Source organism: Natator depressus, chromosome 5, assembly GCF_965152275.1.
Source record: "Natator depressus isolate rNatDep1 chromosome 5, rNatDep2.hap1, whole genome shotgun sequence".
Classification (NCBI taxonomy): Eukaryota; Metazoa; Chordata; order Testudines; family Cheloniidae; genus Natator; species Natator depressus.
This window is the reverse complement of record NC_134238.1, coordinates 64,710,076-64,725,872: the sequence shown is the minus strand read 5'-3', so window position 1 is coordinate 64,725,872 and position 15,797 is coordinate 64,710,076. Positions and strand designations below refer to the sequence as shown.

The window sequence follows — 15,797 nt, the reverse complement described above, 5'->3', positions numbered from 1 at the left end:
ACATTTTCTAGAAATACTTGAGTTATAGTAACATAATTAAAGCAAGATTAAAGACAGATATCAGTGCATCTTAGTTCCCTAAAGTTATTTCCTGCTTGGGCTATCAGTTTTCTGCTTATGCCAAGGCATCCATATTAAATAATTATAAACAGAGGTGGTTTCTTCCTGAGACTTGGTTTATTGTTGGGTTGCTCTCCTGTCTCTTTCTGGGCATGTGCAGGCAGAGGTAGTATTGTTTAAATGTCCCAAATTTATTTCAGACTTCTTGTGTGCAGAAATTATAGTACGGACAAAAATGAGAACAATATATTTCTGAAAATTAATAAAGTATAATAGCAGAACTAATCCTGGTTAAGTAGATGCTACTATAATCTATTGTCCTTGCTATTTAAAATCTATTCAAAAAGGTCTCAAACAAGACAGATTTTCATGTAATTTACAGAAGAAATCTTGCACAGAACAACTCCCATTGGGAAACAGTATTGTCTAATAGTTAGAACATTATAATGCCTGGGTACTTTGCTACTGACTTGCTGTGTTACCTTGGCTAAATTAATTAATTCCCTTGTTTGCTCATCTGTAAAAGGATTATAATAAGTACAAGTCCCATGTAATGTACCCAAAATTGCAACCACGCAATAGGATATTGATTGTTCCACTGTGTGCTGAGGAGAGGAACAAAAATCCCATGGGAGAGAGAAAGAAAAGTAGATCTTTCTAAATGAACACATTATAGCATAGTACATTTGTACTGTGTAAAATCTCATGTGTGAGCATTTTAAAGACAAAATTGTATGGTTCTTACTAATTTCATATGAGTAGGCTGATTTTTAGTGTGAGAGACACTGTTTACTTGGCTTTATATTGTAAAACAAATAAATTGCATTTAAATAAAATGTGTAGTCGAGTGATACTAAAAAGAAGAAAAATAGGTCAGTTCTTATGGTATACACAGTATTTCTAAAGTATAGCTCCTCAGTGACATAAGCACTGAATATGAAAAACACTGTAAGGCCTTATAATACATTTCAAGATGCTGCTTACATAGACCACTGCAAAAGCCTTTCTTCCTTTTTTCCAATTTAGATGAACATTTGCCAGCCATCTGTAAATGCCAGCAAAATGTAAAAGGCCTTAAAAATAAAGCAGATGAGGACCCAGTGGAAGCTAATTTCCCTGAGCCAGTGGACATGGAGAGATCTGAAGAAAACAGGAAAGATCACTCTTGTACACCAATGATTGGGCAACAGAATAACTCAAGTGCATGTGAAGATAAAGAACAAGAAAATACAGATGACAGTGAAAAAGAAGGAGGGAAGGAAAAAGATTGCCCTCCACCAGCATTCTCTCATCATCAGGAAGAGGTCCTTGCAGTGATAACCTTTGATGAATCAGAAGCCTTATCAACAGGAAAAATTACACTGAAGCACAACCCAAGCTCTGCAGAACCCCTTGATTTGGCTAGTGAAGTACTTACTGCAGAATTAAAATGTGGTGGTTTTAATATGAAAGTAGAAATTAAGAAGGGCCTATTATTTGATTCTGGAACAAGCCTTGTAATTGAGAAAAAGAAATGTCCAAAGAACAGAAAGTGCTATCGTGACAAGCAATATCAGAAAAGCCACTATTCCAAGTGCCATAAGTGTCAGGATCCATCAACTGCCCATTCTATAGATGACAATGAAAATTACAAGGCATCCTCTAAACACAAAATACAAATTGCCAGCAACAAGAACACCTCACTGAAAGTTAGCATTGTAGGAAAGGAAATTAAAGTGAAATACAACAATAGAAAGCAGAATCCAATAATTCATATAGAACCAGGTGAATGCACACAGACAAGTGGCAAAACTTGCAGCAGGAAATATGGAAACACTTATTCCAGTGATACAGAATATTCTGTAACAGAGGTATCTTGCAGCACTGATTATGAATCAGATTTTAGCCTTCATGAAAAGGAAGAGTCTTTTACAAACTATACATGTCCAGACTGGTATCTACTTCTTCCTCCACCTGAAGAGTTTGCTGACAGCAAAGAAATATGTTTAGATACCACTACAGAGGTTGCATCCTTACTCCCAATCAGTGATCAAAAAGAACCTGACACCTTACCTGCAGTCTTATCAGCTTGGGAGGAAGGAAATCATATCTGTAAACAGAAAGAACCTGGGACTGAAGACTTTGCCAGTGAAAAGGAAGATTTCTGTAAAGACAAGATAATTTTCTCAGAATTTAGTTATAATGGGGGTTGTCCTTTAGCTACTAATGGTTCAAGTGAAAAAATCTTTGGTAAAGAACCTACTGATGGGGCCCATGAAGCAGGACAAATAAGAAACAGTCTCATTGACATAAGGAACACTATATTAGCTTCACACCCAGAGCCAAAAGCAGCTAGAAGAAAGTCTTTTCCAGGTGTCACCATTGATGTATTGTCACCAGTTCACCACAGAAGGGATTCTGGCTTTTATTCATTGCCATCTTTATCCTTAAAAGTACTGCCCAAGCAGGCCAAAGAAGTAGATGTTTACAGCAAGAATACTCAGACTCATACCAGCTGTACAGAACTTTGTAAGTGTTTCAGCTTCACATCAGTCAGCAGTCCAAGAGCTCTCAAGTCTTATCAGTATGCCTTCACCTCCTACAATCATGACATGACCATTTACCATTCTGAGCCAGAAGGAAGTATAGATGATGCTTTCTTCTTCACTCACTATGAAGACTATATGGGGGACTGTAAAGAAATGGAAGCGACATTAGTGGAAATATCTCATTCCAGCATCAGTTCAAATGTAGAACAGAAACTAGAGCATAAATACTCAGAGCCTCTCCAGAACCTTGCTGTATGTGATGAACACATTGAGTTTACAGAAAGTGGTTTTGATGAGGAGACACTAGAGAGTGATCATCACTTTGATGTACAAGGCCATGCTGAAGTACAGAATAAAGCCCTGATATTTCAAGTCCCTTCCCCTTCCAGAAGCCCTTCAAATGGCCATGTTAGTGACAAAAGCATAGCTAATACAGTAGCCATAGACTGCGTCCAAAGCCAACATTCAGCATTACAACCAAGTAAGTGTGTTCATCCAGCTACCCCAGAGCCTGAGGTAATGATAAAGAAACGGAAAGGATCAGTGATGACTGTAAAAACTGGAGAGCGAGAGCAAAGGCTCATCATTCAAGGCGACAAGAAGGGGATAGCTGATTCCTTTGGCTCTGGGATAAAAAATGAGCCTAAGCTACCCTGCAGCATACGAGAAAAATCATTTATGTCCCTTTTGTTGGATGCTGAGAAGTCAGATAGAGATAATGAATTACAGAGCTTTTCTGAGGTCCAGGACACATCTAGGAATATTGCTGATGAAGCCAATTTCCATGATGATTCCACACATATTACTTCAGTGTCCAGCTCCTCAATGCCTCCTGAAGATAAGCAAGTTTGCACTGAGGGTACATTTACCAAAGAAACAAAAGAGAACCTTTGCAGTGAACAAGAGATAACAAGCCAAATATCTGATCATTTAAGAACAGAGCCTGTAGTATGTCAGATAGAGCAGTTAGTTAAATCCAGCTCTGAAGAAACTGAGAAAAAATGTGAGACACAGGATTGTTGCCAGAACACAGACACACCAATGTCACCAAGAAAGCAGATTAGTCAAAAAGGTAGGCATTCCAGAATTCTCTGCATGATTAATCCTTTTGCATATGCTGCACATTTGGGGAGTGGCTTAGCCCTTCGTGCTTTGGCGACTTATAGCTTGGAAAAAACAGGTGAATTATTAATATACAAGGGTCATACTGCTTCCTAATCCCATTCCGTCATCTCCCTGGTGATACGTTTAGCTATTTGATTGTACTCTGCTCACCACTCCCTTCTCTGTAGAATCAGGCAGGCCAGTAGTTTATTAACAAAAGAACACTTTAAAACAGCTTTGCTACACAGAGTTTGACATATTCTAACAAAGCACTACCAAGTATCCTCCTAGTGAGTAAAGCAAATACCAGATCAGGATTAATATAGGTGTCATGAGACATGTTCTCAGAGCTCTGTACTATATTTAGAAACCATGTAAGTATGGTTAAGGATGCATATGGTCTAGTGACCTCAGCAAAAGACTGAAAGCCAGGCACATCCTGCTTCTAATCTTGGCTGAGCCTTCAGCACATTAGATGACCTTAATCAAATCATTTGACTTTCCTTCTGCCTCTCTCTACCTATCTGAGAAAATGGGGTACAGAGAGGTTTTTTTTTTTAAGTAAGATGCTGCATCAGTTCTGAAATTTCCTATTTATCTTCCTTTCTACCATCCATACATCCCATCAGAATACCTGGGTAACAATTTAAAAAAATTGTATCATAGCAATGTAAAAGACTGAGTTATCTAGACCCTTTCCTTAACAGTTTTGAGTTGTTACCAACTGTATATAGATCATCCTTCGGAAATTCAGCTGACATTTTTTTTTTGTTTAATTTTATATCTCCCAATGTAGTAACCATGATCCCTCCTTAAATCTTTCTTAAAATTTTTAGATATATAACTTTACACACTTAAAATGAGATTTTCAAAATGCTCAGCATTGGCCTAACTCTGCGCCTATTGAAGTTAATGGTAAAACTCTCATTGATGTTAATGGGACCAGAGGAAGGCCAATGAGAGTTTTACCATTAACTTCAATGGGAGCGGAGTGAGGCCAGTGCAATGCACTGTTGAAAATAGTGCCCTATATAAAATTAACGTTCCATTACAGACCAAAACAGGGGAGAGGGCCAAAGCGATGGTTGGGTGGGAAGGGTAAATCAGGGAATTGATAGTAGTGAAGTATTATATGAGAAGAGGCAACTGACTGGATCCCTTAACCATTCATTTCCAGACATTATTAACGTTTAGGGAGGTATTTTTAAGGTTTAGATTTTTGTAAAGCAAGTATAACAAGGGGAGGGGGACTCCAGTGAAATATACATTCAACCACAATTTTTTTAACAAAGATTTTTGATAGTGAATTACACTGCATTTGTATTGTGTAAACATATCATGAGTATCAGTTGCTATGGGGAAGAGGGCAGTTGCCCCTCTCTTGACTTTTCATAGGCTTATGTGTTCCAGTATGTCTTCCACCACGCTCCTACCCAGTCTCCCAACTTTGCAGGATACAATGTAATGTTCTATAGTCTGACACAACTTTGCCCTCCCCAGAATTTGTTTGAAATAATGCACCAGAAACACACAGACAAGTGCGCCTCTGGGCCACACATTCAGTCTTTAGAAGTCCTTTCCAATGGCCTGAAAAGCATGATCTTTTCTTTCTTTGAATCCAAAATAATTCTTAAGATCCTGATTCTACCACATACATTTGCGAGGAATGGTATCCATTGATTTTGCTGTTTGAATAAGATACTATATAGCGTAAGTAAAGGTCACAGAAGCAGGCTTTTAATCATTTTAGGATATGGCAACATCCTGCTCCATCAGGCAACTGGTCAAGTGCAGCCGTTTCATAGAACAGTCTGCAGATAGAGAGGCAGTGTGTGGCTTGCCATACCCAACAATGGAATGTACTTGAAAGGGACATATATAGCAGTTTCAATGAAAAAAGAAAAGGGAGAAAAGAAGGAGGAGGAAAAAAAAAAGTCCAGGCCAATAAAATTCCAGTAATATGTTCCCTCTAGTTTTATTTACTTTTCCTGGTAGCAGCAGGATTTTATTTATAGATCATCATTGAAACAAAGTAGCAGTTCCCATGTTTCCTGGAAAAACTTTGAATAAGTGAATTACTATATTTGTTCTTAAGCCCATGGTGGCCTTCCAGAGTTTAAAAAAAGAAAGGAAACAACCCACCACCACCTTAATCTAGTGTTGTTGTACCACCATGACATAGAAAAGATACCACCATCCAGTGTTGTAATAAGCACTAATGAAGAGTAGCATGTGCAACAATGGCTAGGTTCAACAAGGTCCGGTTATAGGGAAATATCCTTGTTTATGTTTCTTTAATATTAATATTTAATCATTCAGCATCCAATACTCTACATGAAAAGCAAGATGTATCAATTTTTATAACATAAATATTAAAGCTGCTTGTGAATTTTCCATCAAAAATTTTTTTCAATGGAAATCATGGTTTTTGCAAAATCAAAATTTTCTGTAGGAAAATGACATTTTGTGCCTCTCGCCCTTCCCCTCCAAAAAAAAATTCTGTTGGAAAAATTGAAAGAGAATATTTAGTTTCAAATCAGATTGATTCAAATAGAAACATTTTGTTTTGTGAAACCATATCAACACATTTCATTTTGGGTGAATTCAACGTTAATCTTTGTCTGCCTGCCTCAATTGCCATGGTACCTCATGCCCCTATTCTCCTTCTGGGGTGGGATCTCTGGTTGGAGATCATATGATGCAATGTAGTCTTCCCTCTGACTGAGCTGCAACAATGCATCATGGGATATCAGTGATTTCAATTCATCATGGAACATATAGTCTGGCGAGGGAGACCAACCCACAGAAGAGAATGGGGATGTGAAGCACATGAAGTACAGCTGACATGATGTACCACGGTGGCTCAGGCAGATGTAGTGTAATATTGAACCGATCCAACACTAAACATTTTGATTTGGTTGAACAAATGAAACCAAACCCGTTCAGTTCAGGAATGTCAAATCATCCCATTTCAATTTAAAATGTTGAAATGAAATGATAGCTCTAATAAATATATTGAGTGTCAGCGTTCCAGATAACATGTTATCTTTAAAGTATGCCACCCAGAAAAAAGCTTCCTTAATTTGAATATTGTTTTCAAAACGTTATTGAAACTAAATTATCATTTTAAGGATATAAAATATATGGGGGGAAAGTTTTTTTTCAAACATTAAATTATATCAAAAATATTCCCATCATTTGCCACCAAACAAGTTACCCTTATAGAATTTACTTTCCTGCCACTCAGCAGAAGGTCTGTCTGTCTGGAATAGAGGCACAGTGGCATAAACCTTGATCATCCAGGGATTGAGAACCATGTAAAGAGGCTGTTGGGACAATGGTGCTTGGAAGAGGCACTCATTCAGCTCATCCCCAATGGAATTCCAGATAGATTAGGTCTCCCTAGTGCTACCCTCTCTTGTCATCCTACCTGCCCTCTCTGCTCAGACATCTTTGTCCTCCCAGGTGTAAATAGATGCAGCTAGCACCGCTTGCACTTATGGAAATGAATTTACCCAGGGTCTTTATTTCTAGATTTGTTTTTAATGTCTGAAATAGCAATAAAGTAGTACTACTACATTTATAATTTGCTTAGAAATATATTAAATTGGAAGTATTCTACTTTGAGTTCTGTACTATCTTCTTAACTGCCTTTTCTCCTTGTTATATTTTTAAGGCCACATTTTTAAATAAGGGCACCTGAGACTCATGCTTTACACATACACATAAATGCACAGATTCCTTTGCACATGCAATTAACATGCTTGTGTTTGCAGATGGAGGGATTATGCAGGCAGATGGTTATGTAGGTGCTTAACTAGCTATCTGCATGCACAATCTGCTTTATGTGTACAAGCATGGCAATTACACACACCCACATTTTTTCATATAAGCCTTGGATATCTTTTTTAAATGTGGCCCATGACTATTTAAAATGCTATTTGCTATTTTGATTTTCTGTCCCTCATATATTTGCAGACAGACTATTGTTATACATATTATTTCATCATTTATAATGAGGAAAAGCTCAATTTTAAAAAGGTATAATTGACGGAACATTTTGTGAAAGAACTGTTATATCTCACATATCTAGCTCTCAGATAAAATCTGATCTTAATTTAGATTTGAAGTCAGAAGTGAATAAGACCATAAAGCTACCCGGTGAACCAGTGTTAAAAGATACAAGAGCCAGTGATAGCTCCCAGGAAGAAGCCCTAGACCGATGGGCCAGGCAACGGAAGCAATTCAAAGACAGTAAAAAGTGCAGTTCAACTGGAGGGAGCTCCATAAACAGCACTATCACTGAGATATCAAGTGAGTACATAGTGGTCTTTCAATTGTACCTCTTCTCTTATGTGACTGACAATGCCATCAGAACTATCAGCCAAGGAGATTTCATCTTCAGGTTGCACAGCCCACATATCCCATGAGAGATTCTGTTGTTCACTGCTGAAGAATACACTGCTGAGTGTATTGACACTGTCCTCTTTTCATTCATTTTGGATGTCTATCTAGTCCTTAATTGGGTACACACTGTAAACCAGAAATAACTTCCTGATCCTGAGGCTTTTCTCTAGTTCTGTTTTCTCCAGGATTATGACAGAGGTTACAAACCTAAATCATATTCATAGATACAAGTATGCCTTCCCAAACTTCTTGTGATTATATCTGATTCAACTGAGCTATGTTTCCTTCTTCCCACTCATATAAGCTAGGTTCCTCTGTCATTCAGAGGAATGACAGAGGAACAAAGAACCTATTTAAGGGCCAGATTTTCCACCCTTTCTCACATTAAGTTGAACTGTAAGTAGTCTTATTGAAAAGTCAATGGAGCTTGTCAGGGAATAAGACACTACTCAGCAAGGGGCATGGTGGCAGAGTCTGGTCCTAAATGTATAATGTAGAATTCTTGCTGTCCTCTGTGTCCTCTTCCCATCACTATATTCCTTATATTCATTCATCAAGCCCTTTTTCCTAAAACCTGCTACCTGAATTGCCCTTCACTGTCCCTCTGCTATTGGAACAGCTATACCTGTAACTGTGGGGTGTACCAACCCTACACTGTTGTTCTGGTCACAGGAGACTCCGCCCACCCATGCCTCCAGGGCATGCTTCCAATGAAGGTGGAGCTTAAAAGGGCGCAGCACAGGGCAGTCAGTCCAAGGGAGCAGACCTGCATTGGTAGCTCCTGCAGGAATCCAGTGGGAGACCCACACCTCCAGAAGCAGACCTCAACTCAGAACCACAAGCATGGCAAAAGAGACAGCAGAGTATCTGCTGATGAGTGGGAAGAGAACCTCCTGACCCCCTCCTCAGAGGACAAGTTGTGGGCTGTAACCCAGAGATTAGGCTGGGTGATACCCTGGTCCAGGTCATACACCTGAATTGCGTGCCACAGGGCCCTGGGAAGGAACCTGGAGGAACAGGAAGGCCTGGGTTCTCCTACCGCCAATCCTGGACTTGAACCCACAAAGTGGTATGACTAGCCAGTGCTCTGACCATTAGGAGACACGGTCTAGGAAGACAGTCTCCCATCACACTGTCTCATTAAGAAATCTGTCACCTTTTCACATGTTTCAGAGTATATCAAACTCACTGGCTCTTTGTCTCAGAATTTTCTTTGGGCAGAATTTTCAAGTTGAGCTGTTTAATGAATTTATGCTTCTTGCAGATGGATTCCCCAACTAGGAAACAACATATGTTGTACTTCTCACACAACACTGGCTTTGCCTCTGTTTGTCATATTAGCTAATTTAAACAAACTGTCTTAACAGGTAAATGAACTTTTTATCCTTTTAAATAACTGAAAATTGTATCCACATGCAGAACATACTGCTCCACTTCCAGCAAAAATACTTGTCATTGAGGCTGTTTTGGTTGCTTGCTTACTAAAATGAACTTACTGAAGTACTCATAAAAGATTGATAGCCCTTGGACTGATGTCTTCAGTTTATTCACAGAATGATTACAATTCACTCTGCCACTGTTTATGTTGTATCTAGAAATCCTGTACTGGAGGGATAATTGCTGGATGTGAAAAGTCAGTGAGTCTTAGATATCTACTAAGAACTGGACTGAGGTGACTAACTCATTTTACATAGACCACTAAAAGCTGTTAGATAGTGTTAGGGGGCTTGTACCTTCACCCACTTACTTCCCTGGTCCTTCTCGCATGAACAGAGAGCAACAATACCCGAAGTCCAAAGGTGCAAACAATTCAATGTTTATTGGGGTGAACTTCCAGCAAGCATGATTCCAGTTTCCTTCCTTAGTGTCCCCCTTCCCAGCTCTGACACCACAGAGCCTTACACCTGTGTCCCTGTTCCCATTCCTGCCCTTAGCCAAACATGATTCCAATTTCCCCACCCCCATTCCCTGTTCCCATTTCACACACACACACACACACACACACACACACACACACACTTCCTGATTGACTGCAGACTATATAGTAAAACTTGAGTTCTGCTTAGCTATACCTTAACCAATCATTTTACTGAAATTTAACTAACCAATCCTAACATATTGTAACATGATCATTTAACCAATTATATCCCACCACCTTAATTAGTTTACACCCAGAAAAATTAATTATACAGCAGACAGAAACAATCACAGAACCAGACAGAGATTATACAGACAAACAATGGGGAAATGGGGACTACAGTGATAGAACAAACACAGAAATGAGGATTTCACATCCGAGTTATTGATAAGTGAGTTCTTGCCAGACAGGATGCTATCAAACTAAGTTTCCTTTTACATCTTCTAGGCACTTCCCTTTCTCTGGAGGCGATAGGCATTATCAGGACAGGATTGTATTCCTAACAGCCCAATAGCACCTTATTTCAGTGTGACTAGTTTGGAATGTGAGGATGTAACTGGCTACTTCCCAGCTTATGGCTGCCTCTGTTGCTTAGCCAAAGGCCTTAGCCTAAGAACAGGGCCTCAGGCTGTCACAGTAAGAGAAGGACCTTACACTTGCAGATGGTGATTTTGATTCTTTCTTTTATACCTCTAGAACTAGCTAAGTGATAAGAATACACCTAAATTCTTAGAGTTATAGGCCTTTACAGACAGGCCTGAATATCTATATCCTAACAGATAGTAGCAACTGCAAGCTGTTACCAACCTAGGCTAGATCCAAACCAGCTTTGAAGACATGGAAAGCAACTATTACAAATCTCCTGAGTTAGAAGAACCACAACATTCTACAAGCAGACATAGCAGGGCAAAATTTGCCTGCAGAACTTTCATTGATTTCAGTGGGAATTGATCATGTGTATACTGTAATGTTCCATTGATCAAATACACTCCAATTTCAAGAGGAACAAAAATCCAAAACTGCAACTTGCTGGAGCTGGGGTATCAGGGGGCCTTGCACTTACTGATGCTTCCCTCCAGGCTAATTTTTTGCCATCAGGTGTCCTGAACCTGGTTCTCCCTGACTGTTGCCTGTGGAACCCATGAGTGACTCTGACCCACTTAATTAAGAATTATAGTATTCCATATTTTTAGACTGTCTGTTGTGGACTAGAGTCTATTAATCCCAAGCTCTACTTGGTTCAGGTGAGGGAAATGATTTGGTGAGGGAAATGTGTCATTAAGCCATCATTGCACTTCACTGTATTCTTAGCCTATTCTCTGGTGTATGCACTCACTCAGAACAATTCTAACTTGTACTTGTCTGGGGTGTACCCCAGTGGCTGTTCCAGTAGTTAAGAGCCAAAGTGCAGCATGCTCTTGGATCAGCCTCCTCCTTCCTTAACCCAATCTTGGTATGTCCCCTGTGCTAAGTGCTGTGATGGAGAGGGGTGTAGAGCCATTTCTGCAGCTCTGCACCACTTGTGGAATTTCTTTATGTATTCTCCCAGGGCTGGTCCCCTCAGCTATATAGCCCATTTACCACCATCAGGGTAATGTGAGGGGGGCAGGAATGGAACACAGAATATGGCCTTGTGTTTGGGAAGTTTCTAATGCACTTTGAATGCTACTACAGTCTTAATGATGAAATATGAACTATTGCCAAAGGTCATAACACTTAAAATATCCAGTCCAGCAGGTAGGGCAGTTGTTTAGTATGTGGCCTAAGTTATCCTTCATTTTTAGACTCAGGAAATGCTATCAACCTAATATGTGCTTTAAAATGATAACTTTACAGTGCAGAGTTACATTTGGTGCTCTTCAAACTGCTAGTCTTACTCATCTCAAATTTTCTGCATAACAAGATGGTAGATGTGATGCTTTTACATCTGTAAACACAGTTAATCTGTCAGAGCTAAAGAAAATGCTGAGTAACATACATCCGGAAATAACTTGCTGAACGCAAACTGAGGAAGAAAAATCTAATTTTTGTATTTTCAATTCCGAAATGACAGGTGCATGTGACTCTGCACCCAAATACATGCTAAACAGGGCAAAGCCTGCCCTTATCCTTTAAATCTGCCTGAATTACTTCAGCTGTTTTCTGCTGGATGGGACAATTCCATAATAACATCTTTAAATATACAGCCCAACATTGTATACTGTTAGTTAGAAAGTAAATAGTTTTGTGGCACTTTGTTATCTTACTGAAGAAATATGAAACAATTCTCCATACAGAAGCATTGGATATTAGCATGTCAGTGATATTAGTGAAGATATGGGATATTGCCACTTGTTAAAAGGGTTCAGTGGACAAACTGCCTGGTATTTGAAAGAGTAAAGGTTGAGTGTTCTGCACATGACTCTCCTATGTGAAAACCTCCCAATGAAGTCCATAGACAATTGAACATTTGGGGGATAGTCAGTTTGTACAACATTTCTACTATCTCATCTGATGGCTGAGTGGTTGTCTCTGAGATCTGAGTTAGTGATCTCATTACCTAGTAGATAGATGTCCACTTTACAAAAATCACTATCACAGTTTACACTAATTGGAAACTTCTTTGCATGGTCAGCAGAGAAGCCAAAGATAGAATTAGCATGCAGATTATCCTTCCATCCTGTGGGGATACCCTACCCAGGTCATAGCTAGCATTTTCACAGATGTATAGACTATAAGGCTAGAAGGGACCATTGGGATTGTTTAGTCTAACCTCCTATATAACACAGGCCATCAGACTTCCCTGAATTAATGCCTGCTTCAAGTCCAATAGTTGCAGTAAACTAGAGCATGGCTTTTAGAAAAACATCCAATATTGATTTTAAAATTTCCTGTGATGCATAATCCATCCCAATCCTTGATAAATTGTTCCAGTGTTTAATCAACATCACTGTTAAAAATTGCACCTTATTTCTAGGGTTAATTTGTCTAGCCTCAATTTCCAGACATTGAAGAGTCCTCTATTATCAAATTTCTGATCCCCTTGTAGGTACTTCTAGGATTTGATCAAGTCACCCCTCAACCTTCTTTTTGTTGAACTAAACAGATTGAGCTCCTTAGTTCCTTCACAATAAGATATGTTTTCAAATCCTTTAATCATTCTTGTGGCTCTTCTCTGAACCCTCTACAATTTTTCAACATCCTTCTGGAAGTGTGGACATAAGTACTGGACATAGTATTCTCAAGCCAGATGCACAGGTAATATAACTTCCCTACTCAAGATTCCTCCATGTTGATGTAGCAGTTTGGTAAAGATTGCTCTCTGCTGCCCACATTCTCCCTGTTTTGTGGGAAATTACAGGACAAAAACTACAGTTTTCAGAGCTGTCCCCTTCTAGCATCTTTCACAAGAACTGAATTCGTTTTTGAATCCTGATCCCTAACACACAATACTCAAATCTATTCTGTAAAGCAGAGAGGCACAATTCACCCCACCTTGCTCTAGGCTGGCTCTTTGCAGACTGACTGCTGAAGCCCTGGCTCATACACTTCCCTACAGAGTCCCCTAGCCTACAAGCAGGACCAGGAAACCCCCTGAGAATTTAAAGGGATAGTTTATTATTTTAACATTGTTTTCAATACACCACAATCAATAGTTCATATTCTACTGCGGTGAAGAAGTTAAGCACAGTCCTGTTTATGCAGCTATGCCATGTATATAAATAATGTCTTGCTGGTTCATAAGACGTCAACACAGATTTTATGTTGCAGCTTATGTAACAATATGCTGATTAGTGCTGTCTTTGTAACTGAATGAACAGTGAATTACTCATCCACATAATCAGATCTGTTCCTAAGAAACTCCCTATTTTAACACATTATCCAGTGGAACATAAACAATTATCACTATGCTTTAAAGGCTCAGAATCTCAAGATTTTCACAGAAATAATGTACTGATTACACATGGGCACTCAGTGGTCAAGAGGAGAACACAAAGGTAAGTTGGTGTGTGCTTGTGAGTCAATGTGTATTGTTACTTTTGGCAGTCCACAATCAAAGTAATGTTGTTATGTATTACTTAAAAGAAGGCAACAAAAACCTGACACAAGAAGACAGTCACATAAAAAATACTGCATACTGTAATACATCACTTACAATACGTATTTATAAATCTGTGTTTTTAATAAAGAAAGATCAGCAGAAGTCATCATAGAAACGTATTGATTTGGAGTGGGATATACCATGTGTGTGTGTCTTTAATTATACTTTTATGAAACCTGCATGAGTACAAATGTAACACTGAGTCCAATTCAAAACTTATTCAAATTTGGACTTAAGTGTAACAGTCAGTAAATATGCAGATTATAAACCTATATGTGTGGGACTTTTCAAGTAAATATAATTTATCTGTGTAAAAGAGCCAGATTATAATAGCGAGACAAGGTGGGTGATATCTTTTTAAAATATCTTTTTCTGGTCCAACTTCTGATGGTGAGAGAGACAAGCTTTTGCCTTGCACAAACCTCTTCTTCAGGTCTGGAAAATGAGTGCACCCTGAGTACATTTCCTGACCTCTCTTGTTCAGGTCTGGGAAATGTACTCAGGGTGCACTCATTTTCCAGACCCGAAGAAGAGGTTTGTGTAAGGGAAAAAGCTTGTCTCTCTCACCATCAGAAGTTGGTTCAATAAAATATATTACATCACCCACCTTGTTTCTCTAATATTCTGGGACCAACATGGCTACAACAGCACTAAAAATATAACAGGCAGTCAAAGCTTTCAATCATTGTTTGAGTGATGACATTTATTTTAGCTCCTGATTTTTCCTTCCCACGCACTCCTGCTGTTTTTCAGTTTCTGCAGTATGGCAGATTCCAAGCACCTCCAGTACTGAATCATAACTCCAAATTTCTGGAAACTGTACTCAGTTTGCTAACTAATAAGATTTAAGAGAAAGATGTACACTTAATAGGCCAAATTCAGACCTGTTCCGTAAACCAGCACAATTGCAATGAACCCTAGAATCATAGAACTGGAAGGGACCACAAGTATAATATAGACCATCCCTGACAGGTGTTTGTCTAACCTGCTCTGAAAAATCTCCAATGGTGGAGATTCTACATCCTCCCTAGGCAATTTATTCCAGTGCTTAACCACCCTGATAGGAAGTTTTTCCTAATCTCCAACCTAAACCTGCCTTGCTGCAATTTAAGCCTACTGCTTCTTGTCCTATCCTCAGAGGTTAAGAAGAACAATTTTTCCCCTCCTCCTTGTAACAACCTTTTATGTACTTGAAAACTGTTACCATGTCCCCTCTCAATCTTCTCTTTTCCAGACTAAACAAACCCAATTTTTTCAATCTTCTCTCACAGGTCATGTTCTCTAGACCTTTAATCATTTTTGTTGCTCTTCTCTGGACTTTCTCCAATTTGTCTACAACTTTCCTGAAATGTGGCACCCAGAACTGGACACAATACTTCAGTTGAGGCCTAATCAGCGTGGAGTAGAAAGGAAGAATTATTCCTCGTGTCTTGCTTACAACAGCCCTGCTAATACATCCCAGAATGATGTTCGCTTCTTTTTGCAACAGTGTTACACTGTTGACTCATATATAGCTTGTGGTACACTATGACCCCCAGATCTCTTTCCACAGTACTCCTTCCTAGGCAGTCATTTCCTATTTTGCATGTATGCAATTGATCGTTCCTTCCTAAGTGGAGTACTTTGCATTTATCCTTATTGAATTTCATCCTATTTACTTCAGTTTCAGACCATTTCTTCAGTTTGTCCAGATAATTTT

The 15,797-nt window shown here is 39.0% G+C and overlaps 1 protein-coding gene across 1 annotated transcript in view; it reads left to right on the top strand.

Moving 5' to 3' along the window:
• Positions 1–15,797, top strand: part of LOC141988184 (uncharacterized) — a 65,716-nt gene that overhangs the window by 10,905 nt on the left and 39,014 nt on the right. Inside the window, exons 3-4 of the mRNA XM_074954017.1 lie at positions 1,087–3,660; positions 7,815–8,006. Of these exons, the coding sequence (XP_074810118.1) occupies positions 1,087–3,660; positions 7,815–8,006 (2,766 nt within the window). The remainder of the gene's footprint in view (positions 1–1,086; positions 3,661–7,814; positions 8,007–15,797) is intronic.